We start from the raw sequence: 27199 nt of genomic DNA, 5'->3' as shown, positions 1-27199 counted from the left end.
ACTTTGTTAATTACACTATTTGGCTTATTCGGTGTGACTGAAGCTTCCCTCTGGACTGATTTCCTATTCGACACAGAGACGCGCGCGTTCACATAGCAGAGCGCTTCCTCTTCCAGTGCTCGTGACGGTAGACAAGAACGATAGAAAATGGCGAGTCAGTGTAAAAGGCAGCAATGCTCTATCGACAGGCGCGGCTTTCGGCAGGAACTTGACTCTTGGCGACACAAACTCATTCGCTGTGTAGGTAAGGATAATGCCGGTTACACAGCGTACACTTTTACTGGTTGAATTTCGCCTCTGTTTGACCGTTACCGATGTAAATAACCATCTATTACCGGACTCATCTCCGAGCGACTTTTTGTCCTCAACTGTTTCCTTCTCACGGAAACCAGCCCGTGCAGTTACTTAAAATTATGCAGTTTATGGTAATGTTGCACTACTCCTTGTGTTTCCTTGCTGTTTTTATTGTTTTGTATATCCAAACTGTAGACTTTAGTTATCTAGTTAACGTTTCTGTCGTAACGTTAGTTTGTTTAAAGGGCACCGTGCTTGTTTTAAAGGGAGTGTCTCTATGCGTTGCGTCGGCTAAAAGACCCCGTTTGGTAAATGCGCGTTCCCGTGTGTGATGGTGATACTGTATTCTGGATGGGGGAGGGCTACAACTGTTGTGGATGTTTTACTTGCTTTTCTCAAATCACCTCCTGCGGTCGCACATAACTGCATTGAGGAAGTGGCTGAGACCCCACTGCTGGGAAGTTATACTAATAAACTTCTATAATGTTAGTTGGTTTCAGGCCCCTTTACACAAATAATTAAAAAGGCATTGTTTGTTTAAAGCTCTTTTTTTATTATCTATGTTAGACGGTGGAAGTTGAAGCTAAACTATAATGTTGTAGTAGTATAGCTAAAGCAATATCCTTAGTAGGAGCTAGCAGAACAGGACATAACCTTAAATAAGGGCTTGGGCAGGAAGACTTTTTGGTCTGTCTCTCGGTTGGTCCCAGGACCCCAGGAAGTGTGCTGGGCTTTGAAGCATATTAAATATAGTGGCAAAATAGTGAAATTACAACTCCCAACCCATCACGTGATGCCCTCTGGCCCGAAAAGACTTTCCCTTAGACTTACATGGCGAGAGAGATTTCTGTAAATCAGTTGATAATTTTTTTTGAGCGAAGTGACTCGTTTTACTGTGATCCATTCAATCCAATAACATTTGAACAGTTTAGACAAGCTGCACTGTTACATTATTCAAGTTAGCATTGTGGAAGTAGCCGGCTCGGCCAGTGAAGGTATCTAGTGCTCTATGGGGCGCACAATGCGGGAGCAGCGCCTATCGTCCGGGTAATTTTTGGCTCAATGATGGCTTCATGTAGCCTGACAAGCCAGACCCACATCAAAATGTTGGGTCTGGGAACTCACCATTGACAGGGCTAGATCCGAGGGTTGGGATAAACTGTTGTCTTTCAAATTCTCTCTGCATGCAATATGATAGCACTGCAACCAAGAAGAGCAATGAAGAAGGTAGCAGAGCTAGTTGATAGATTAAACTTTTGCTTCCTTTTTTTTAAAGAATTACTTCAGTGCCGTTCTTTGTTCTTTTCTCAAAGAAAAGCTTAACTCCAAGTCTTCCAGAGTCGCGGCCAAAGCTGATTCGAAAGACCACTGTTCCCAGCAGCAGCAGCAGCCATAAGCCTGCCCACCGACTCTATACACAATGTAATTGGCTGGCCAGAGTTTGGTTTTTCCAGCTCGCAAGCCAACGGAAAGTTGCTAGACCCCCTGGCTGCAAATTACATTTGCTGCTGCTAGGGTGCGTCTAGATTTCTAGGCTAGGCTTCATGTACCATTGAGCAACTCTCATAGGAATGAATGGGGCTGCGCCTCAAACGCTGTATTCAGTTCTTATAATGCATACATTGTTGGTCCACTACTTTGGACCAGACTGAAATATCTTCCTCTAGCACCACCAGCAGGTTGACTTTTAGTAAAATGTTTTCACAACTCCTTGATGGATTGCCATAAAATTTGGTACAGCAAACATTGTTCCCAGGTGATGCATTCTAGGCGCAATCCCCTGACTCTACAAAGTAATGGTTTCACTCTCTTGTTTACCAATAATTGGTCTGCATGTATGGTCGGCTTAAGCATTGAATGTGTAGGTTTAAAGTATTTGGTTTTTAACTGCTGTTGCTCTGCATCAGGCAAAGTAAAACCATTTGACATTGCTGCTAGGATAGTAGACATTTCAGTTGTTGACTATGTTTTTCTTTTTTTCTAAAACACTTGATTAATAAAACATATTGGTCCATGAACAATATAAAGTTCTCTGTGATACGTTTACAATCCACCATCTAATTATTCTGTTCCACACATATTGACAGATTGCTTACATTAGTAGTAGTTTTACACCATTTGACAGAAGGCCATTTTTAAATCCATGCCTTGCCAACCTCCTTCTTTTGACTCGGTAACATAGCAACAGCCAGTGTGGACACTCCGCGCTATCCAACACAGATTGACTACACAAATGAGGAGCAGAGTTGCTTGGTGACCCTAATGTTGAAATCAAATCAGCTCCTATCTTGTTGTTTTTTTTGTTTTTTTGTTTACTGGATTAATCATAATTCATATACACTTTTATCAGTCTTATAGGGAAATATGTACAAATAATTTCCTGTAATGACTTCTTAAGGAAAACGGCACAGCATGCTTCATTAAGGGACCATTTCCATGTTACACAGGACTGCCTGGTTTGGGATGGGCATGAAACTAACTCGAATCATGCGGTCAAAAATGTACAAATCGATCCATGTTTTTAGTGAGGGTCTCTGTGATATTTCATGAAATATATTATACAAATTGTATGTTGTGGCTTTCCTTGTGAAAACTTTTTAAAAGCATTTCAACCGCAGGATGCAAAAATTAATTTTAAACCCCCGAAACGCTACTTCTAACGCTGCTGATCTCAAAATGTCACATTAAATCCATCTCACTTAAAGTGGCCTCTATGTGTTGGTCTTATTGAAATGTGTAATGTATGTACAAGGCTTACAGTGTGCACACATTTCTTGACATGAATTAAGGTAGTAGATATGTGATGTTTCAGGAAGCAGTAACATTAAATCTATCAGTAATGTATTGTAAGAGTTTTGTGGTGTGTTACATGTTAAACATTTTTGACTCTTGATTTATTTGTAGATTCTGACTATATCATTAGAAAGAACAAGTAGAACAAGAATTTGCACTGACCACCTAAAACTGTCTTGCATTTGTCAGTCATAGACCAGTCTAACCAAAGTTTAGGTCCAGAATTATTTATGTTATAGGCATTATATTTGAATGCACATCACTTTTTCATTATTTGTTGTAATAGTAGGGCTATTTAGCTGCACAGTTGGTTGTTGGAAGTTGACACCACCTATTTGACATAGTATTCTTAGTGCTCACCATCAGTTTTAATAACGACTAGGCTAGGGATATGTGTGGACTGATCCAGTACAAACATATTCCAGCGAAGAGGCTACAATACTAGGTGGGCTGTGTGCTCCTCATTGAAATGAAAATGGAGAGAGAATAATAGCTTTCTGACTAGTCACTAGCTCCAGACCTAGGACTGCTCAGTTAGCCAGTTCCCCCTTTATGATTGACAAATGTCCTTTGTGTTTGGGTTATAATTGTAAAGCAGCAGAGTACATGACAACAGCATCAGTCTGCTTGCTGCAGAATGGCATATTCTGTCCATGACAACAAGGGCATACTTTTGTTTGGCTTTTTGGTGGAGAGGGTTGCACGCCACCACCACCCTACTGATGCTGAAATGGACATTTTGTCTTTGTGTATTTAATGTGAGCAGTAAAACTGCAGGGCAGAGACAAGGGCAATTGTCCCATAGAACAGCAACAACAATTGTCTGTATGTTTGCCCATACATGTGTTCATGGTCCATCAGCCCCCAGATGAAAACTGTGTGGCTGAAAATGTGTGTTCTGTCTGTATTTGGGGAAATTTGGACTAGAACAGCACCAGCTGATATTTGAAAATGCCAGGAATGCCAGTTATTCATGCTTGCATTGGACATGTGGGTTAGTGGGATTAAGGATGTGCGCAAACAAATAACAGGCAAATATTGACATCAGGCAGATTGTCTTGTTTATTATTTAAACTTGAGCATGGCCCATTTTCTGTTCCAGCATGTCCTCTCTGATGAGCTTTCGGCCTACATTTTCCGTATTTGCAAAAAGAGCTGGCTAAGGTTTGACATTTTGCAAAACATGACCACCAGCTTTAATGGTCTTTTATGGAATGCACTGTCATTAAGTGTGTGTGTTTCTGTGTGTGAGCATGCACCCTTTTTCATATTTGCCTAAAATCATGGTGGTCTCATATTTGTTATACAAATTTATGTTTTGTGCAGCATTACACCATTTGACTGTCAGCTTGCATCATGTCTTGTTAAATATTCAAGCCATGTTTTTCCCCCCTCTGTAGATGTTGCTCAAAGCGGCCACATCATTGCCCACTGTATAGCCTGATCCAACTACCGTATATTGCTTGAAAATGAACCCAATGTGTAGCCAAATAACATTTCAAGCACTTCTTTGCTCATGCCCATGTAATGTCTTAACTTGTCTGTTGACCTACAATTAGTTACTTTTTTGTGGACATCATAGTATGCAATAGTAAATTCTTTTTAGATGGTTAGGCATTAGGCTTGGGCTCTATGATGGGCTGACTTGGGATGAAAATAGTCATGTACTGTAGCTCGACTAATTTGTGCAATTTTGTCATCTCTGCACTCATCCGCAGCCCCCAGCCCCATCTTACATCTTTATAGAGCATTGCTCAGGGATACCAGTGACCCTCCTCATGCAAAATTACACTCTGAGCATTACAATCTGAACATTGGTAAGATTTTAAAAACATAATGCTTTTTTTTTTTTTTAAAGATACCATAATTTATGAATGATCAATCTGTCTAGTATTTTTCAAAGGCTGTAGCAAGAGATGGTAGATTTAGCAAGGTTTATTTTGGATGCACACTGATTTGAGCTTAGGGAAGCTCCTGTTCTGCGAGCTCATGGTCACTCCTGAGATAGTATGTGTACAGTAGTTACAGTGGGGGATGGGCTGAGTGGGGGTTGATGCAGCACTGTACAACCTTAGCACTAGAGCGGCCGAGGGAAGGGTGGGTCATCCACTTGAAAGAGCACTGCAGTACCATGATTAGGCTAATTGTTAGTTGACATTTATGTTTTTTTTGTGATCAGTAAATCATAGCATTAGTAAGTTCAGAATTAAAATTGGAGTAGTTGGTTTTCTGAATAATAGACATAGAAGGAACTCATGATGAAGTCCCTAATACTTACTGTATACAAGTGTTTTTGAAATGTACACACATTGTCTTCCTACTAGGGATACAGGCTATTCATTGCCAGAAGAGAGAATTTTTGTGGTTCGTCAGGTGAACATGTTTGACCTGATTTATGAATGTATCTTGTAAGTGGACATGTGGGAAGCTACCCAACTAGGGTAGCAGAACCCTTTACCTCTGGTGTCCATTAATTTTGTCCATAGACAATGTTGCATAGCTTGCTGTTTAAGATTTTTTTTTTTTAACACTTAGCAGGACATGGCATTTTCCTATAGCATTTCTACATTATTTGGAGGAATCCTCTCTGTGTAAGAGTTAAGAGCAGTAAGGTTATTTTGTGACCGCACCAACTGTCCACACTACAAGCGTGCCGACTGGGCATGTCCAACTGACAGGAAAGTAAAATGGACGCTTGTTTCGTGCACTGCACTGTATTCCCCATCAGGGGCATAGCACAAAATTCTGGTGTGTTAACAATGTGCAAATGTGCAACACAGCCATTACGAGAGCCTTCCAGGCGGCTCATAACATCACGGAGGAGATGGCCAGACCGGGCGCTCCGTGGATTGTTGTCGGCAGCTAGCACGCCGAGTAGGGCTGCACGATTATGGCCAAAATGATAATCACGATTATTTTGATCAATATTGAGATCACGATTAATTATCACGATTATTTGTTGATTTTAACCAAAACAAATTTTATTGTCACTAATTATAACTGCTTTTACATCCATATTGTGCTACATTCCTGCTAATACATCCTCCTTTATAGAAGGATACTGTGAAGGAGTATGCCATTTCAGCTGTAGTGCGACCGCTTTCCATACATGCACGTTTGCCGTAAGGTATCTACCTGTCATCATCTTTTCTAGTATGTGTGAGGAACGTGTCTGTGTATACATACCCCAAATTGTAGTATGTATAAAAGCATGCTTGCGCCCGCTCTCTGCGTTCGTCCTGGAGCACAATCAAGGCTTGCGGCAGACTTGCTCACTGTAAGCCTACATAAGCTCCATGAAAAGACCTCCTAGAAACTTTTATGGTTAAGGTTTGGTTGATGCTTAACTTAAGTTGTTTATGAAGTCACGATGCCAAACATAGCTGCACACGTTTCGTCAAAATGTCTTGTTGTTCTCCTCTTTATGTGTTTGGTTTTGATGTTGGTCTTACTAAGTAGTTTAAGGCTTCATTATTATTGACAAAACAAGAACTCAAAAATGTATATATGAGATGTATATTAATTGGTACTGAAAATTATTGTGCATTGCAGCTGCATTGGACAATATTATTAACCAAATAAACTTTTAGTGATGTCCCCTTCATTTCTTCTTCTTATTCCCTATTTGATGGTTAAAAGTGGAAATGTATTTTGAGTAGGCTAATCATTTTTAGTTTGTAGCTAAAAAGTTGCTGCTCTCATCCCCAGAACAAAGTTGATACATTTTTCATTTCAGCAAAGACTTTAGTTATCCATCCATCCATCTTCGTCCGCTTATCCGGTGTCGGGTCGCGGGGGGAGCAGCTCCAGCAGGGGACCCCAAACTTCCCTTTCCCGAGCAACATTAACCAGCTCCGACTGGGGGGTCCCGAGGCGTTCCCAGGCCAGGTTGGAGATATAATCCCTCCACCTAGTCCTGGGTCTTCCCCGAGGCCTCCTCCCAGCTGGACGTGCCTGGAACACCTCCCTAGGGAGGCGCCCAGGGGGCATCCTTACCAGATGCCCGAACCACCTCAACTGGCTCTTTTCGACGCGAAGGAGCAGCGGCTCTACTCCGAGCTCCTCACGGATGACTGAGCTTCTCACCTTATCTCTAAGGGAGACGCCAGCCAACCTCCTGAGGAAACCCATTTCGGCCGCTTGTACCCTGGATCTCGTTCTTTCGGTCATGACCCAGCCTTCATGACCATAGGTGAGGGTAGGAACGAAAACTGACCGGTAGATCGAGAGCTTTGCCTTCTGGCTCAGCTCTCTTTTCGTCACAACGGTGCGATAGATTGAATGTAATACCGCACCCGCTGCACCGATTCTCCGACCAATCTCCCGCTCCATTGTCCCCTCACTCGCGAACAAAACCCCAAGGTACTTGAACTCCTTCACTTGGGGTAAGGACTAATTCCCTTGCGGGGGTAGGCACTGCATCGGTTTCCTTAGTCGGAAATTGGACTTTAGTTATGTTATTTCATTTTTCATTTCAGCATACCTCTGTGACAATTAAGCCTCGTCTTCACTCAGCTATAAATTGCGCTGAGGCAAGCCACAGTATATGTGGAGTAAATGGAAAAAACAAGCCAACAAGGGTTGGAAATGGCAAAATGGTCTTGAATCACCATTCTCCTCACATCAAGATGATTGACATGAATGGGTAACTCTCTCCTACTGTTTAAAATAAAATAAACTATATAATAGTATGCACTAACAATTCTGGATAACAGACTACATTTTCTAATGCTTTTAGGCATACCCCCCGACTGTCATTTTTGTTAGTCCTTGATAGTCCTTTAGGTGTTAAGCCTGGTGGCAAATAATACAGGTCTTATATTTTCTTTTTCTCATTATCACTTTGTACCTCTATACCCTGTGCTTGTTATTGTATCTGGGGGCTGACACACCAAAGCAGATATGTGTAGTACCAGCTCATTGGTGGCCTAATTACCTCTTCAGTGAATTAATTGGTGAATGTTCCTTTAAACAGGAAATACACCTGAAAGCTGAACATTACTGTTATTTCTGCATCCCAAATTACATAACATATGGCTACTGTTAAGTGTAGGGCACTCAATACAGTGAGGGATTGATGTGCATTTTAACAGCTGGTTTTGTTTTGTGTGAAGAGCTTCTTTTTATTAGTCACTACACCACAGTATACATTGCCAGTAGGTTGGAATGTGTTAATATTGCCTCAAACTCATGGTTTAAACTATGACACATTTTTAAATGCCCTAAACTGAATTCCTGAAGAGTAGTTTGATGTCATGGTGCTGCTGTGTCAAACGAAAGTGGATGACCTACTTCTCTCCCCCTGCCTCTAAAATATTTCAGAAATAGGATTAGATAGTTACAGCTGAAGTCCTGTGCACTAACCCAGAAACAGACTCACGTTGCAGCTATGAGCAAGGCTGTGTTTCACCACTTCGCGCCCCCCCCCCTCTTTATGTTTGGCTGTTTGAAAAGTGGGTGGGAATTTGTAGGGAAGCAGAGTGAGGGCATTTTAACAGATGACAGCTTTTATTGAATTCACTGTGAGTTTAGGAAGAGAGTGGACGGTAAGGGCTGATCATTTCTTCTCTTATCTGTAAAGACATAGTGTAAGTAGGCCTTTATTATTATGTTTTAGATGACTAATTAAACACTTGGCTAATTTAACTTGTGATGTTCATTTTAATATTACTATTCAATGCTATAAATACTTGTTTTACATAGATTTTTAACAACCATCTGTTGTGTTTATGTGTGCAGATGTTACCTCTGACCTCTTTAGTGCTTAATTTAATGCATGTAGTGGTTTTGGATTGGTTCCACTGACCCTGCAGTAGTAAGCAGACATTGCATATTGTGTTAATGCACTGTTACGCAAAGTCCTATGCATCTTTCAAACAGCTGGGACTGTAGGATACCACCATCTCATCAGTAATGCATATATAATGTTTCCTTAGCCTGTATATGTGATATAGGATGTTTTGGAAGCACTTTGTAAGTTGCTTAACTGTAAACTCATTAGTGGACTGCAAAGATTTTGCTTTGGTCGGATTCCCAATCCGCAACATTGCTATGTGATGGTGTCAAAGTATCCTATAGTCTTGTTTCTGACTGTTTCTTTTTAATGTTGCAGCATGCAGTCACTCCCAACTCTGTAGGTGCTTTAGTTGCTTGGCAACAGGAGGATGGAGTGCATGTATTTACTGTTAAAGTAAAAACCTGGGGTGAAAACTGAAACGTATGTGTTTTAATAGAAGCAGAGGGTTGCTGGGGTTGTCAAGATGAAATAGAAAGGCAAAGACAAGAAGGGTGATGTACAGTAGACCAGGCTCTTACTGTTTTTTTTTCCTGGAGTACAACAAATTAATTTGGGCCCTTGGGCAGATAAGGTTGTCTTAAACAGTGATTAATTTTAAGTCGCTGTTCTGCTGCTGTTGGTTTCTGCACAAAGCCTTAATTAGGAGTAAAGCTTAACCAATGCTACGTCAAAATGTATATGCTCAGTTTTATTGAATTTCATATCGTTCCTCAGGTTTTGAGAGCATTCTCGAAGGTCTGTTTGGTCCAGAGCTGGTAGAAGACCTAAAATTATTTAAGGGTAAGAATCTCAGACCATTTTAATTATCATAATAGTGGCCATGATCTTACAAGTGTATGAATGACATGACATGAATGAGAAATTTTTTTCAAGCATAATCTGTTGTCTTCACATTATGACAATGCTGCTGCATTGTACCATCTGGTACCCCTCTACATTCACTCTACAAGACAGCCTCTCTGGCTGCAGAAGAGAAGATGCCTTGTGTTCCTACAAAATTGTTGTTTTAGATGGCGTGGGGCCAGGGTAAAAGTCTACAGTGTTCTACAGACATTTATTTACAATGCATGTTAGTGAGACAATAGTGGCCATTATTTAGGTTTTTATCACATTTGCAGTGAGAGGACTGTAAACTTTCTACAATAGCAGTTGTGGACGAAAGCTAACTTAAAAATGAAGTTTAACTGACTCAGTCTGCTCCTGATTTGGTCACTCTCATTCAAACTAATCAAAACACTTTGATTAGGCCTATGGCCCACTTATTCATTTAATTCATACATTTTAGTCTCGTCATTGAGTTGTTCTCTGAAGAATATTCTATACTGAATATAGGACACTGTAGGTTTAGAAAAGAAATGTTTACAATCCTCATATAGTATAGTTTGTTTACATGTATGTATGTACATATGTGTATATTCACTTTTTTTTTATATACAAACTTATATCTGTACATAGTAGTCAAATGTTTGTTGTCCTTGTTTTTAGCTGTATGTGTATGTCTGTGTATGTACTTTGAGAGCAACAAAAAGCAGTCACATTTCGATGGACAATTCGATTTTGATGCTCTGTCAAAACATTTGTTGCTGCAACTCATTAAAAGCTCTTACTATAGCCGTGTGCCAAATCCTCCCTCAGTTCTTCTGTCTGTTGAGGCACTGGTTTGTAGTGAGCTTTTAAGGTGGCTAAAAATACACAAGCATATAGGATTTTTTTCACACAAATGTATTTCATTGCCTGTGACCTGTTTTTTGTCCATAGACTTCGAGCCTACAGCAGTGTCTGACTGGTCATTTGATGAAAATTGTCTATTCTGCTGTTTGAGACGAGACAAAGTAAAGGTAAGAATTATTGTTTTTTTTTCTATTTCTTTCTTTTTGTTTTTGGTGCTTTCTTTCAGAATTTCATTTAGATGTAGGATGAAAAACTGAAAGTGGACAATGGATAAATGTTAGGAGTGCGTTAAATATGCCTATGCTCTATAATCTGTCAGGGCACCCGATTACCTAAAGTGAGGAGAAATAAGTCTGAACTTAATAATTACAAAAAAAAATCTTCCTATGTATTGTTCAGTATATATGTATCATGTTTAAGTCTAAAGACCATTGACTTAACAGTTTTGTCATTTGACAGGAACACTTAATTGGCTTAAGCAACGGAGGGCTTGAAGATACACCTAAACCTCTCCTGGTTAAAGATCAGACCACAATCAGCAAACTAGAGAAACAAGCTGAGGAATTTCTCAATGCAGTCCTCTGTAGAAAAGGTGAGTCTTTATGTCTCAGTATTTTACATTATGTCACTAATGTGCTTGGTACAAAAGAACCTGCCTGCAGACAAGATGGCGTATGCCGTTGCTTGGTAAGCTTTAATTATAAATACGCATGAAATAAAATTGCTACAATTACAGCTTCTATGGTCTATGGAAAATGACTTTAGCATGTATTTTCTTTGGAGTTGTTTTGCAGGCTGGGTACCAAGCCTGCTTTTGTTCTTAAAATATTCGTACAATGTGGTAGTGAATGTTTACCAACAACCACTTATAGCTCAGTAAAGGAATGCACACTTAACAGTTTTTAACTCCATATTTAATTCCTTTCAGATGCACCAAATTTCTCGGACCCACACATTCCAGTAGTGGCCCGAGAGATCCTTCAGAGAATGATCCGGCAGTTTGCTGCCGAATATACCTCAAAAACCAGCTCCCCTCAGGACAGTGGCTCTGATTCCCAGCCTTGCTCTGACCAAAGCCTACCGGCTCCACCATTGCTCTTAGGGGCTCCTCCTTCTACCAGCCCTGCTGCCCCCCTGGCTGGGCCTGCACACAACCAGAACCCAGTCCTCAGCAAGCTCCTCATGGCTGACCAGGATGCTCCACTTGACCTCACCATCAAGAGGCCTCAGGCTTTGCCTAGTGAACAAGGTAGTGTGAACTTAAACACATCTGTAACAGGGAGGCTTATTTATGACTCAGCTAGTGCATTGGTGATAGGCCAGTCTGAACTTTTTTCCTGCCTTTTTTGTAACAGATGGAGTTCTTGACTTATCTATTAAAAAGAACCGCTGTAGTAGCAGCAGCCTGCCTGTCCGTAGTCCCTGCCTTTCTCCAGCCACATCCACGCTTAAAGGGTAAGATAAGTTTATTTGTCTCTTTAGTCTCCAGTACTTAAGCAGTAATGTTTTGATGATATGTTTCATTGTAGTTTAGGATGACTCATAACATGAATTTGGAATGAACGCTTTCATGTAGTGGCATCAATGCATGGGCATAAGCTGAGGCCTGTAATTTGAGTTCTGAAATTGAACATCTCGCAGATAGTTGGTGGCTTAATGAAAATGAACAGTAACAAATATGGTTGTGCTAACAGAAGGGTTTTTTGCCACAAAGAAACATGGGAAAGGGGATTACCAACTGCAACAGAGCGAAATCTTCCATGTGGTTCTGCTGCTGGATTCTGCTTTAAAACCTCACTCCAATGCATCCTTATGGATGCATTTTGTTTTATGCTGCCATTCAAAATAAATGACCTTGCAGACTTCAAGTTAATGCAGCTGCCTGGTCCTCAATTTTTGTCTAACCGGTCACTGGTATCGCCAGCTAAGGACTGAAAGGGCAGCATCTTAGTTTGTGGTTTAAAAGGATTCTGTTAGCTCGGTCTTGTTCATGTTCATCATAGGTCCTTTTCACAGCAGTCATTTTGACATGTCATACAGGAGAAACGCAAGTGAAATTAATCAAAGTAATTGTGGCGTTATATTTTGTGTGTCATAACCCACCTAAATGGAACAGGGCCATAACTGATTGATTAATTATTACACCTGTGGTTGCAGTGCAATGACATGTCAAAATGACTGCTGTGAAAAGAGCCTTTTGTCTGGCACCGGCTGGCCTGATGATGATAATTTACTGGCCTGATGATGATTATTTACTACATTGATTCTCAATGATGTAGTACTAGTAGAGGGGTTTTTCATTTCATTTATTTTTATTTTGAACAAAACTAAAAAATACATATGCATACAGTATGTACACACACACACACACACACACACACACACACACACACACACACACACACACAAATACCTATTTAAATAATTTCATACACATTTGCACGCCATGTTTCTCTCTCAAGGAAAGATTGTATTCAGATGTTTTAATGTTCAAAATAAGCATTGTCTGTACATCTATTACTGTGCTGGTAACACAAGTAGTTTTCATATCGCATGCTTCAGATAAACATGACGCCAACTTTTTCAGCAGATTATAGTCACTGATAGTATTAAAAAATAAACATTTTCTCATGTCATTCATCTAAATGAGAGGGCTGTATTTCAAATTGAAATTGCATTATTTGTAGATAAATTGTCATTTTATTTCATTCTTAATTTAATCAAAAACTTGAGACTATCTAAACAGGATTGTATTGTAATGTAATTTTTTTCTGTTTTTCTTGAGAGCAAATTCTCTTGCTACTGTTATAGCTATCTGGACTTGAATGTGCCTATAATAAAAAATGTTATATGGATTAATTAATCACTAGTGGCATTGCATGCTCCTCTTCTGCTGCTTTGAGAGCTGATATGATATAAAAGAGATCATCCTTGCAGATCATTCCTAGCAGAATGGCTTTGATTTTCATCTGATTTTATGAATATGATATACAACATGCACACTGTCCTTGGTTAATTCAGTTTTGCGTTTGGAGGACAAAGTAAATATAATTTTTTTTGATCTAATTACCAGATAACTTTTCTTTTTCTTCATATTATCATACTTCAGTTAGTCAGGTTTTGACTTTGATACACACAACCCTCTGCTGGCTTACTCTTTTATTTCTGTGCTTGTTCAGTGGTAACGTCACACACAAAATGTCAAGAGCTTTATTTGCACTAGTCATTTTGTATGACATAGTTAGTGTGCCCTGCTTAATGGCTACATGCCAAGCTGCCTTACTGCAATGACAAATAATGCCTCCTTCTGGCTATGCTTTTTGAGCCAAGACCTTTAATGTACTCCAATAAATGCCATTTTCTTTGCTTTTGTTTTTATTGTTCATTTGCCCTTTCTTTTCTTTTTGTTTATTATTTTGTTGCACATTTTGTTAACAATCATCACAGCAAGCAAATAAAAAATTGTCAAACTTGAGCCTTTTTTGTTCTTAAAAGTCACACACACAAACACACAGTCAGTTATTTTAGAAGATAGTGATGTTACCAAAGCAAGGTCATATAATAAAGGAGTGGCCATCATCCTCCCCTCCCCAACCCATCCTCCTTTAGAAAAGAGAAAAAAGGCACTGTGCAAGCTCTGCTTACACCCAATTTCCTTCCATCCAATCAGGCGATCCTTGAGAGCGGACGGGCAAGTCGGGCTGTTTATGAGGCGCCTACAGGATGGAAGGATGAGGGAGAATATTGGCCACTCCACCCGTTATAAGCCGTCCTCATCTCTTGCATACTCGCTGCACATCAAAGAGGAGCCCGATCTTGAGAGCGACCCAGAGTCACCTCTCAGCCACAGCTCTGGACCTACTGACCTTTTCAAAAATGGATCTGCTACCTGGAATTTTAAAAGTCATTTTGGGACCCTCCTCAAACTCAAAACCAACGGTGAGGCTAGTGAGCACCTTAAAGACATACCCAAGTTGTTGGAAGCTGCTGGACTTTGGACAAAGCCACTTGCCTATGAGAACGTAAACCTTCACGAGGCCTGCAGGGACCACAGCCTCTCCCCTTCTCAGTCATCATCTTTTGACCTCAAGATTCCCCAGGTGCGAGTTTTAGCAACAGCAACGGACCCGTCTTGGGATTCCCTGTCCAACGTGTATTCAAGATCAGCTTGTGAGAACGGTCTGGGAAAGGCACTTTGTTCCATTCTCCCGAGGCAGATCCAGAAAAAGAGCAGTGGAGGTTTTAGTAGCTCAGGTTCAGAGAAGGAATGGCCTTACGACACTGACCGCAAAGCCTTGCGGAGAAGTTATCCTCTGGATTCAGAGTCAGACCCAGGTAACAAGCAGCCAAGGAAGAAACGTGGCCGATATCGACAGTACAACACTGACCTGCTTGAAGAGGCTATTGAGATGGTGATGGGTGGGAAAATGAGTGTGTCTAAAGCCCAAACGATCTATGGCATTCCACACAGCACCCTGGAATACAAAGTTAAGGAGCGACTGGGAACCTTGAAACATCCCCCCAAAAAAAACCTGAAGCTGATAAAGGTAGAGGAACAGGGTGTTTCACGGTCCCCAGAGAGGAAAGAACTCCAAAACTCCCAGCACGTTGTTTCTGAAAAAAGAGAGTGCATCTGAAGAGAACGGAAATGATTTCCATGATGGAAGCCTCTCATCAAATGAGTGATATAACTGTAAAGTATCATTAGTGATGTACTCTTTAACAAGACCGATGTTGCGTTTGCTAGACAGTGGTAGTAGCTGACTTGTTTTTCCATAAAACCTTAATAGCTATGTCTAACACTTAAATCAAAATACCCATATTTATTATTAACTTATGTATGTTTTATCCCTTGCTTTGGTTAGCAATGCATACAAATGTTATGGCCATCTATCTAAAACACTCAGTGTCTTCTTGCCTTACATATTGTGCTTGGAAGGCATACTTTCAATTTAAGAAGAAGAACTACAGTTTATTGTTAATTAATTTCAGTTTATTTTTTAGGTTATGTTATGTATAATCATTCCTAGCTCTATACACGTGTTCTTTACAATTGAATCATGTCTAAGGAAGTGGCGCCCCTCGGTGTCTTCTCTCAGTACTGTTCATAGTACTTGGTCATATGTTCAAAGTGAATATGTAGTCAATTTTACTGTGTATGTAGGCCCTTAGGGATGACAGGGAAGGTCTCTGTCACTGTTTTGCAAATGCACGTCTATGATTGAAATGGACACCTCATTGTGCATTATCACTAATACCTCAGGACATTCCAGAATATGGGATCATGGCCCATTATTCTTTCATCAGGTTGATGCACAGATCTAGCAAATCTTGGTTATTATTTTTTGCAAATTGCAGGATTTTTAGATGTACACAATGTTGACGATCGTGGATTTTTTTGATTAAAAAAAAAAATTATTCCTTCACTACAAGCATTTAACAAAGATAATATATTTGCAGGCATATATTACATACAATTGCCTTGATTGTAAACATTTTCAAGTGAGAGTTGGTTCAGCTGTAACATAGTTCAGGGAAACACTTGTATGTTAATAGCACTGTAATAATAGTACAATTTTGTTAGATGGTAAACTAACTAACTTGTTGGGTTTTCTTTGTATTCCTTCGCAACTTGCTCTAAATGCAGGTATTCTTTAGTTTTTATATGCAGTTTGCATTTCCTCTCACTTTACCTCTAACTCTATTTGCAACTAATTAACCACTCTAAATTGCATATAATTTTTATACATATTCACAAAATTTATGAATAACTTTGTCTCGGTTGAAAAAACAAAGCAAACAAAGCAGTGGCTTCAAGTATACATTTATGATTAAGTGAAATCTAGTCACTGATTCACATTCATTCAATTATTCTTGCATTGACAATCATCCAGCATCACTCAAAAACCACACTTTACTCTCTCATTTAGAGTTTTACATGCATTTGAATTAATATATTAGACATACAAGCGCTTTGGGTTTATTGACAGGCAAAACATTTCTTTGCGCTCCTCATTGTCTATTGTAGCAAATCTAATGGTCGACTACCTCAACTGGAAAACCCATATCACAGTCTACTGTTATCGTAGCTGTTTTATGTAGCAATTTCTCATGTACACAACACACAGTTTATTGTAAAGTTCTTTTGAGTGAAGGTGAATAGTTTACACAAAGAGCTGTCATACTAACTGTCAAGTTAGTTAACAGTAGAATATCTATCAAAGTTCAACCGTATGTAAATATTTGAGTGTACTTTGTAGTTCATTGCACCCTGATAATCTATTTAATATTTTCTTTGTCTCTATTTTTTTCTTTTTGGGGTGGGGATGTTGTTCAGACAGTTGTGACAAAAGCATTTTTGATGACCTCCTGCTTCGGAGAAACCTTTGTTTTCCAAAGTGGAGGAAGTGTTTACATCCCCTTACGTACCTACTCAAATGGATATTTTTGGAGTTCTTTTTTGTTAATGCAGTATTTATTAATCTATATTTATTAATTACTTTTATTATCACTTAAGTAACCATGAATGTAAATGGCTTTAATCAAGGTTATTCACATAATATTTATAGACATAAGTTGATAATGCTTAAAAGGTACATTTAACTGTCTTGCATAATAGATGTGAAGGGATAACATTTAAGATTGTCCCAACTTATTCTGACACAAGTTGGGTGTCTTTTGCTTGTTAAATATAATGTATGAGAAAAGTCTAAAACGACTAGAGTATCTCTGTCATAAAAAATAACGTACAGATGTTGGATGTTTAATTTAACATCAACAATGTATTCAGGAATGGCACTAGTTATATTTTGCATGATTGGACTAAATCATATATATCAAGTTAGTTGTGTATGGTGAAGTTTATCTCTGAGGATGTTTTATTGAAAATACTGGAGTGTTGGTGTGTTTACCATCAAGTCAACAATGTATCAAATAGATTAACTGTGAACTTGAAATATCCTTAAACCATTTAACCAGAATCTGGTTAATGGTTCACTGAAGATGTATGATAAAATATAGTAGTTTGTGATTGCCAGATTATTTATATCCCTAATGTGCAGTATATGAACATTGTGGATGAGTGAACTCCTCCATGTTTGTGTTCTTGTGAAATATTGTGGAAATGAGTTTGGTTTGCTTGTGCTTGTTGGATTTGTTATTTTATTAATCTGGAAGAAAAAGGCATGTACTTTGTTTGAGTTCTTTACTGCAATGCTAAGTGAAACAGATAGCGAAACCCTCAGGGATAAAACGCTTACCACTCGTTATTCAGGTACTACACTTTACTCCTTAGAACTTGCAAGGAGGATGTTAAGTTAGTTAATGAGCCTAGCAGAAAATTGGTCTGGTTCCAGCAAAAGTTATTTTTTTAATCTCTTATATTTATTTTCTAATCTCTAATGGTTCCATTTGAGATATTTTGGCATGCTGTACAAATCATTTTGTGTTTGAAGCCAAAAAAAACAACATAGTACATCTTTACACTGTTTTATTATTTTTATACTTTTTTTACACAATGAATGTCAATATAACCTCAGTGCAGGTAAGATGTTGACCAATGGGTAATGAATTAACATGTTTCTTTACAGTTCAGTGCCTCAAACGGCACATATTTAATTTAAAAACCTACTTAGTGTAACATCCTAAAACTGCATTTCTGAAGATTTCAGAAATTGTCTGTTTGACAATTCATCAAAATAATAGTAAAAATCCAAATTCACTTTGTCACTTTTCTATATAGCAGGAAACTAGCACGGAGTAGAGGGTACATAGCAAGCTTAGAACTAGATATCCCGACATCTTTGATATAGCTCAAAGGTGACAAAATATGAAATGTTAAAGATTTCAGCTTTACTTCGTCAAAATAAAAACAGTAGCATGGTATTTGGCAAATCGGCATTTATAGTTGTATACAAATGTTAGTTTGTAACTATCTGTTTTAAACAAATATTAGACAATGCTTAACATAGCATTTTCTGACTACATACTATGTTCACCTTGCAGTTGCCAACACCTCTTGCTCAGCTACACATGCTGTGGGCAAAGTTGTTTCTCATTTTCACTATTCTGCATAGCCTTGTGACATGTTACCTCAGGAATCCAGATGTGGTTTCATTGTCTGTTCATTTTCTTGTTATAAGACCACAGTGTAGCTTGGGAAGGGCTTGTTTTGGGCTTTTTGTTTTAGAAAGAAAATAACCTTTTCAGAGTTATAACATATATAATGTATATGTGATGGTATAAATGCTCGAAAGATCTCTCGGAGGATTTGTAATAGACCTACCTCACTGAAAGAAACTTTAGCCAGAAATATAGGAACATGCCCCCCCCCCCCCCTCTCCCCAGTTGACTGATTATTTTAGATTTTCATTGGCACAAACAAAACCTCACAGGTATTAAAATAACTAACTTAGCATATGTTCAGTCACGCTTGATTTTTCTTTTACTAGTCAATTTTGTTGAGCACTTGTATCTAAATGTCACCCTTTGCACTAGTTATTAAATAAATGAAAACTTGACAAAAATGATGTACTCTATATTTTGCCCTAATATATTTGCTCTTTCAAGTGATAAACATGTGTTTGACTTGTTTTAATTAAGTGGGCCACCATTACTAAATGTATTGTGCATGTGTAGGATTTTCTTGATGTAAATTGTAACAAAAGGCACAACTGTGCAAAGAAGAAAAATGTAATAGCGCTAACAATGTAATTGGTCAAGTTCACTGGATGACTTTTAAATTAACCTATTCTTCTAATAAATATGCAATGATAAACATCGTTATACAATTGTGAATTATTTCACTCAAACATTTAGCTCCACCACTTTTTGACAACTTTATTAGGGACATGTAGAGATGAAGGGACAAATTATTTTGCGTAAGTGTTATAATCACATACCAATCAATAGTATGAACCAGTGTTGCTTCTTCTTGATGTGCAATTACATCTATTTTTTCTTTTTTCTCCTCAGTGAGTCTACAGAGTTTCCTATTGCAAAGGCAAGAGACCTACAGTCCACCTCCACGCTGGAACAGTTCATAGCCAAACTCTGTCCCCACCATCAGAGACAGATTGTAGATGCCATAGGTTTTCTACAGACGGAGGTCAAAGCACTGGCATCTTCCAATACACAACAAGCCTGTAACTCTGGGATCCAAAGACCTGCTTGCTCCACTGCAAAATTCAGCCCAGTCACACCTGTGAAGTCATGCTCTGAGCTAAGGTTTCCCAGTGAATCCACTCCCAAGTCAGAAGTCCAGGATGTGTCCCATTCTTTCCCAAGCAGCTGTGCAATGAAAAACGTTCCAGAGAATGCATTGTCACTGAAAACATCTGCAGGCCCTGCTTTGGATCTTTGCAGCCCTGGGTCAGAGAGTAACCAAGCTTTGGTCACTCCCACCCCTAATCCAGTGGATGCAGAGAACAACCGTCATGGTGATCATGCCCCTCTTAAGATGAAAATCATGACCAGTAACGTTGCTGCCGGTAAGAAGTTGTCATGTGTGCTCAACGCTTCTCTTTCATCTCACTCTGACACTTTGGAGGAAAGACAGGGTAACTCAAATTCATCCAACAGAACAGAGAGTCATAGTGCTAGACTCAGCTCCTTTGTGAAAAGACACAATCCGACTAGTCACACACATCAAGCTAGGCAGAAAGAGACTCTCGGGCATGCCAAAGATAAATCAGCAAACCTGTTTTCAGTTCACATGACCATTCCTTCAGACTCTCCGCGGACCGCCAGGAAGACTATCAGGTCATCCTCTGATCATCGGATTAGGGACTCTGCTTGTAGAGAAATAGCTGACCCTGATCTTGGTCACTGTGACATTGTTTTTATTAACAAACCAATTACAGAGTGTTTTAAGGAGCAGCAGTGCAGTATGCTCCCACGTCGCAATGCCAGAAAAAGCACCAGAGGACATGCGTATTCAGATGAAATATGGGAGTTAAAAACGGTCCGTACATTGGCTGGGAGGGGCAACTGTCCGAATCCAATTCCAGAGCTGATCACATTGGTCACCCCAAAACAAATACTTTCAAAGCCTGAAGGTGTACCACCTGTGGATATGCTGTTTGCTGGAGCATGCAGGGAGACAATGAATCAACAAATGTCCACACAAGAGTCAGATGAGAGTGTGATACCAGGAACAGGAGATATGGTGGAGGTAGCAGCCAGTGAAATAGATGTTATAGTTGAAACAAGTCAGACAGATCAGTGTCAGAGCAAGGGGCAGTCTGCTCCTTCATCTCCGATAAGGTCCCCAACAGAAAACAAAGAAACCGATATTAACACAGCAGTAGAACAGAACACACCTGCAGATTTAGGCACAACAGGAAGTGAAGAAAGTGTTACACAGGCTCCATTTGAAGCAGAAAAAGATAACGAGCCTGAGCCTCAAGGAAACGTGCAGGAAAGTACTGAGCAGATAGTTGCAGAAACAGTAGTAGAACCATTGGAGGATACAACCATAGAAGAAGATGAGCCCCAGCTTTTATCAGATAAACTGCACAACAGCGAGCCTGTTCTTCAGCAAAATAGTGCCCTGTCACCGGTGGATCAAATTGAGGAAGAAATAGAGGAAAATAAAATGGAGGAAATACAAGAGGAGCAACGTCAGGAACTTCAACCAGAGACACAGATGCACTATGACAACTCTGAAGTGACAGAAAAGTCCAACAACACTGTTTCGGCAGAGAAGCCGATTGTAAAAGAGGCAGAAATTAAAAAACCTGAAGCAGTTGACGGTGTTATGCCTTTAGAGACTGAAGGTGAAAATGACGATGACGTGTCCTCAAAGTCACTTGATGCGCTCTTGAAGGAATTACCCCCTTGGCGTAGAAAAAGAGGCTCTGTAGTTTCGCTGCCAAAGCGGTTAAGAAAAACCGAAGGGGTGGTAGTGGGTTTTGTTAATGGTAGACCGATATCGGCCTCTGACAGAAGTCTGCGTCGTAGATCAAGGAACAGTACCACATCACCTAATAAAACCCCAGTGAAATCTAGTCAGAATGTCCCCAACAAGACTTCTGTTGATTCAACTACTGAAAACAAGAATTTGGAGAAACCTCTACCTGAAACAGACATAGCTGTAAAATCAATTGAGACTACTGCTGCGATTCAGCAGGTGAAAGAACCATCCTCTGCCACACCATCAAGCCCAACATCTAAATTTCCCTCAACGACCAAACAAATCCGGAAACAAAAAAAAGGTCCGAGAGATCAGGATAGTTTGCCTGTCCTCGCCGATCAGCGGCAACTTAGATCAGCCAGCCAGAGGCCAGCTGGAACTCCAGTATCGCCACCCAAATCAAATGCTGTCCCTTCCATTTCATCTCCAAAATCTACTGCATCCCATGCTCTTTCATCTACAGAGCACCTCCCCCTTCCTCCTTCACTTCCTCCTACGTCTTCTCCTCCAATCAAGTCCTCTTCCTCTGAAGCCTCAGAACAGTCCAAACAGAACACAGTACCAGAGACAACTGTAGAATTAAACATTGAAAACACTCAGCAATTAGGGACAACCTCTGAAGAAATACAAAAAAACGAAGTAGAAAATAGATTGCAGGCCAAACAGAAACTACGGTCTACAAAGGCTGTAGTAGACGATATTAAGAATGAGAAACCGCAACTTAGCGGCAAGGTATCAAGTCAATTAGAAAATGAAAGTCCTGTAAAGACTGAAATGCAAGCACAGATTATGCCATTAAGAAGTAAGCGGGTTCTCCGAAAGGAGGCAGAAGCAAGTGATGTTTCTTTTCCACAAAAGCCAAATGTAGCATCTTTAGAAGACCGGTCTGCAAGTGGAGAGGATAGCTGTTCTTCCATATCAGGCAAACTCACAAGAATGCCATTAAGGAGTGAGAGCAGTAAGGCTGAAATGTCCCACCAGTCTGCTAATTATTCATCACCAGTGGACAACAAGAAATTGGCTTTGAGGTCACAAAGATTGGCTGTACCCTCTACAAGTGTTCTTACTGGAGCTGGAAGACAGAGTGACATAGTTTCCCCAATCAGAATAATGCCAGAAAAAGTAACCAAAGCTCAGGTGAAGCCCCTTCCAGTGTCTGTGTTGCCCCACAGCTCAGCCATCCCTGTCATAACCCCAAGACCTGAACCCCCAAAACAAACTAACAAATTCTTCGAGACTCTGACTGGAGAAGAAAACCAACACCTAATTACAAACCTGAACATTAAGTATGATAAAATGCAAAAAGGCTGGGTGCAAATGGACAAAGAGGGTCAGCCAGCAACAAAATACAAAAACAAAGCAGACAGGCAGGCAGCTATATGGAAAAGTAAACGCAGGGCAAGAAAATCTAAGTCTTCAGAGCACCAGAAATGCTCACCAGTCCAAATGCTCTTCATGAAAGGTTTTAATCTCACCAGTATTTGTCGCTGGTTCCTTGAAACAACAGAAACAAAGTCCCTTGTCATTGTCAAGAAGGTGAATACACGTCTTCCGTCAGAAACTCAGCTGTGCTTTCACAGCTCATCTAGTGGTTCAGGGACCTCTCAGGGGGTATTTCCAAGCCTACAGGCAGAGCGCTTAAAGAAACATTTGAAAAAGTTTGCCATCGCCTCTCCTGTAAAGAGCAACGCCAAGAGTCAGAAACTGATTGCTAAAGCACTGGAGCAGGAGGCAAATGCAGTCAAAGGGAAAGAGAAAAGAGACCTTCCCAGTACTACTCAGACTTTGACTAAGTCACACTCCTCTGCCAAAGCCCGTGGAGAGATAAATGAATCCCAGAAATCATCTGGAAAATCAAAGAATCCAGCTAGTGCAAGGATATTGAGGAAATACTCTAATATCCGAGAGAAGATGCAGGTTCAGCAAACCAATGTTAGACTCAAAGAGGCCTCAAAAACCTTAAAAACCAACATGAATAGACTAGCCACCAAAAAATCTGCTGCCAAGTCCATTATGAAACCATCCCTGAAGGCACAGAAATCGCCCTTACCTGTCGGTAAACAAATGAAAGCATTTGCAGCAAAAATAGAAAGAAGGAAAACATTGGCTGGTAAAAAAACTACAAAGTATCCAGTTCAACAGAGGGCAGTCAAGGCTCAGAGCAGTAGTAGAGCTTCAAGAGATGCAACTAGAAAAGATTTGCCCAAGAGATGTTCTCAACGACTAGGGTCTCCTAAAATATCTGAACATAACCCTGTCGATGCATCTAAAAGTAAGGTCGACAATAAAAAACTAATTGAAGCAGAGAAAGTAGAGGTAGAAAAACCCACTGTGTGTAAAGTGAATGCTGGAAATATCCAAACAAAGGAATTGTCACAGAGTACTTTGGCTGAAATTAAAGCTACAGAGTGCGCTGTTGACACCCCGCAGCAGAGCATGGATGTCAAGGCTCCGACTTTACCTGACCAGGTACTAACTAGATCCCAGAGAAAAATGGAGGCGGCAGTCCCTTCGAGTGGGAGCCCCAGTCATGCCTCGAAGAAGGCAACAAAGTCCATTAAAACACAAAATGCATCTCCTAAACCAGTCAGAAAAGCTGAGGGACCCACGATGATAAGAAGAGGGGCTTTAAAGTCCACTGCAAAGAGAAGGCAGACGGACTTGTTGCCACGAAGTGGGACAAAATCGGCAACTAAGAGAGCTCAGGAGCTTTTAGAGACCCCAGCTAAGCGCACCAGGACATCACTCTCGAAATGAAATCCACCTGCACAGGAAGATCATCTTTATTAAGAGGATTTTGTCATTTTCTTTTATCTGGAATATATTCAGAAGGACCAGAAGTATCTATTTTCTATTTTTACCAAACTCTTCAGGGGACGCCTTTTTCAGTAGGAACATATGTGAAGAAGGAACACATTTTGAAAGTCATGCTTTTGTAAAGCTTCAGTGTGAAAATACAAATGTGATGGCGAGCATTTGCTCTGTGTTTAGGGACTACAGACAAGTCCTACATGATGTCTTGCAGACGTAATTGCTGTTTGGCTTTCTGTTTCAGTGCTCTACGACACGGCTGGAGATAATATCCTGTCAAACCTCATTTTAAAAGTTGGGATAACAAACATCAAACTTTGATGCGGTTATCAAGGTGACATTAAATTCACTCACCATCCTGTTTTGCTTCTTTTTTTTGCGATTTTTGTATCCAGTTGTTTTAGATGATAGCATGCGCTGCATTTACTGTTCAGAGAGCTTGCTGTGAGAAGGGAGATCAGCTTTTGAATAAGATTCTTACCTTCAGTAAGTAGGCAGTTTGTATCTCCAGCCTGTCTTCCAATCACAACATTGTGAATATGTGACTGTTGTGACCCAGTGCCTTATTTATGAAGTGTAAAGTAATACAATGTGTTGCTAAATGTGAAAACTCCTGTACTTTAGTTATACCAACTTCTAATCCCTGGAGAGGCAGTCAACATTTATTGCTTCAGAGTGTGTGCAAATAGTTTCCGTTCCACACAGTTCGTGCCTCGTGCATCATCTCTAAATTCTTACGTTGTCTGAGCCATTCAGACATTCTGATTTACTCTAACCTGATTTTTATATTCCCATTTTCCCAGAGCATTAACTTAATATTGTTCTTACTATGGCTGTATTAGATGTTAAAATATATACAAATCTGAATTGTTAAAACAGGCAGGTCTGCTCTGTATGTGTCATGACAAATGTTTGTATTTTTTATGTTTTGGGTCAGTTTCCATCACTGTGACCATTACACCCATTATTATCTGCTCATAATGGGGACTTCACTTTAAGTATTTTACCTGCTTCTGCATGTGTTTAGTCTTGTTAATGTGGAGACAGTTTTAGCAACTGGTGCATTACAGCTGTTGCCTTACTAGAACTGAAACCCTGAACAATATTTATGCCCCTGAGCTTTGAATATCAAGACTTTGTATGCACAGCAAACCCATCTGAGATGATGTTGGAATACTGGTTTGTGTATCATTTTGCTAACAATATTTCCTAATTACAAATACCTAAAAAGTATGTATATTTTGTTGGTTAATATGAATTAAGTTCATGGCCTCTTTAGCATTAATGGCACATTGCAGGGTGATGAATTCCTTCCGTGATTACATGCAAGTTGGATATGACATTTTTGGGGTAGTCTAGTCACACTTCTGAGTTGTGTATCCAAGTATGTTGCAGTTTTATGTTTTTGTTTTATTGTCAGGCAGATGTTCTCATAATGTGAAGTTTCTTAACTTCCACAGTAGTAACTTACATTGGTGTATTGTCAATTGTCATTTTTAGCACAGTGTTATTTTTTATTATGTTCATTACTCTAGAGGGTATATCATCTGCAAATGCAAAACATGTCCGTCATGTTTTTTTATTGTTATTTAAGAACTCCACATAGGCTAATGCATTTAGCTAAAACGGCCCACCAAATATCAGACTTGAACATGTTTATTCTTTACAGTTGCTATTTAAAGATTTTGATTTTGTATATTAGAAAGAAATAACTGCTTTATTTGTGGTACTCCAAGAATGATGCATCTTTATGTTAAGAACTTTGTATTTTGCTGGAGTTGATATAAAGTTGTTGGAATTTTATCTTTGTTTCTTGACTCATTTATACTGGTGTTTTTAATGTTATTTAACCAGACAAAGCTGAAGGAAGTTAACAAAGTGGCAAGGGCTTTGTATGCTTAAAATTAACTAGATTGTACATTTAAGTGCAAAAGTGCTTATACCCGTACTGAATGAACACAATCGTAGGCAGAGCAAAACGCTTTTAAGTTCCAACCCTGCCAACTGTCTCACCTTCACACACCTGGCCAATCACTGCGTGAAAGAGGTACTGCTTGTTGAATTGTCTGTTTGAGGTGTTAGAACACCTAATTTGAAGCATTCCCTGCCATGCAAATATTTACCGCTGTTCATTCAGTTGAGGCACCAGTGCTCCCTGTGGACTATGCCCTCATGGCAAGGCAGTTTTTAAGCTTTGTGAAATGCCTTCATTGTAGCCAGGGCATTTCACATGGTGGGGACCTGCCATATGGCTCATAGGTGAGAGTCCTGAGCACCACAGGAAGCTCCCACTGTGGGACAGATTGGTAAGCAGTTCGCCTCCGTCACCTCAGGCCTTGTAGAAAACAGAGGGTGAATGTATGACTTCTCACTTCTCACCAAAACCATCATGACATTAAGAAATTAGTGATTAAAAAATACTCTCCTTAATGGTATAATGCAAAAACTCTATATCCAACTGAAGCTGGAAGTACAGCACAGAAATAAATCCCCTTTAACCACTTTCAAAACCCCATTCAATTTTCTTATTTTATTCATTATTTAAAGATGGACTGAGTCTGTGCTCTATGAATGGGTCCAGTTCATGAGAGCATCTGAACTGAGCCAGCCCCTGTAGATATTAACATTTTGGAGGCAAGGGTTGTTCACAACTGTCTGATCCTAGGGTCAGTGCTGTGCGATACCAGTCACCTATGTGGGAACACTGATATAGCTGTCTTTTTGAATTTGTGCCTGTAGTCTTCCTTTGATTGTGTTGTATGTCTTTTTTGTCTTTGTTTTAAATGGACCTTCATTCAGTTTCAAAATAAAGCAGTACTACTGATTTACTAGTAACCTCAGCATGCAGAGCCCTATTGAGACATATACATGTGTTATTTGTAACCACTGAGCTGTTAGAATAAAGAGACAGCTCAGTTGAG

General features: G+C 39.7%; 1 protein-coding gene across 3 annotated transcripts; it reads left to right on the top strand.

The window, feature by feature from the left end:
- Positions 1–131: 131 nt before the first annotated feature.
- Positions 132–26081, top strand: wu:fc17b08 (ligand-dependent corepressor). 3 transcript variants are annotated; one of them, XM_028603110.1, is made up of 7 exons: positions 132–244; positions 9599–9664; positions 10643–10722; positions 11015–11147; positions 11484–11804; positions 11911–12010; positions 19529–26081. In XM_028603110.1, exons 1-7 carry the CDS (start codon positions 148–150, stop codon positions 24222–24224), a joined length of 5493 nt encoding a protein of 1830 aa, XP_028458911.1. In that variant the 5' UTR covers positions 132–147; the 3' UTR covers positions 24225–26081. The 3 variants fall into 3 exon arrangements, with proteins under 3 accessions (XP_028458911.1, XP_028458913.1, XP_028458912.1); XM_028603112.1 differs by lacking the exon at positions 19529–26081 and adding an exon at positions 14226–18825; XM_028603111.1 differs by lacking the exon at positions 9599–9664.
- The last annotated feature ends 1118 nt before the right edge of the window (positions 26082–27199 follow it).

This window comes from Perca flavescens, chromosome 17 (genome assembly GCF_004354835.1).
Source record: "Perca flavescens isolate YP-PL-M2 chromosome 17, PFLA_1.0, whole genome shotgun sequence".
Classification (NCBI taxonomy): Eukaryota; Metazoa; Chordata; class Actinopteri; order Perciformes; family Percidae; genus Perca; species Perca flavescens.
This window is presented reverse-complemented; position numbering and strand designations above follow the sequence as displayed.

Coding starts and splice junctions, on each gene's coding strand:
- wu:fc17b08 (XM_028603110.1), top strand. CDS start 148: ATGGCGAGTCAGTGTAAAAGGCAGCAATGCTCTATCGACAGGCGCGGC. Junction 245..9,598: donor CAAACTCATTCGCTGTGTAG/GTAAGGATAATG, acceptor ATCGTTCCTCAG/GTTTTGAGAGCATTCTCGAA. Junction 11,148..11,483: donor TGCAGTCCTCTGTAGAAAAG/GTGAGTCTTTAT, acceptor AATTCCTTTCAG/ATGCACCAAATTTCTCGGAC.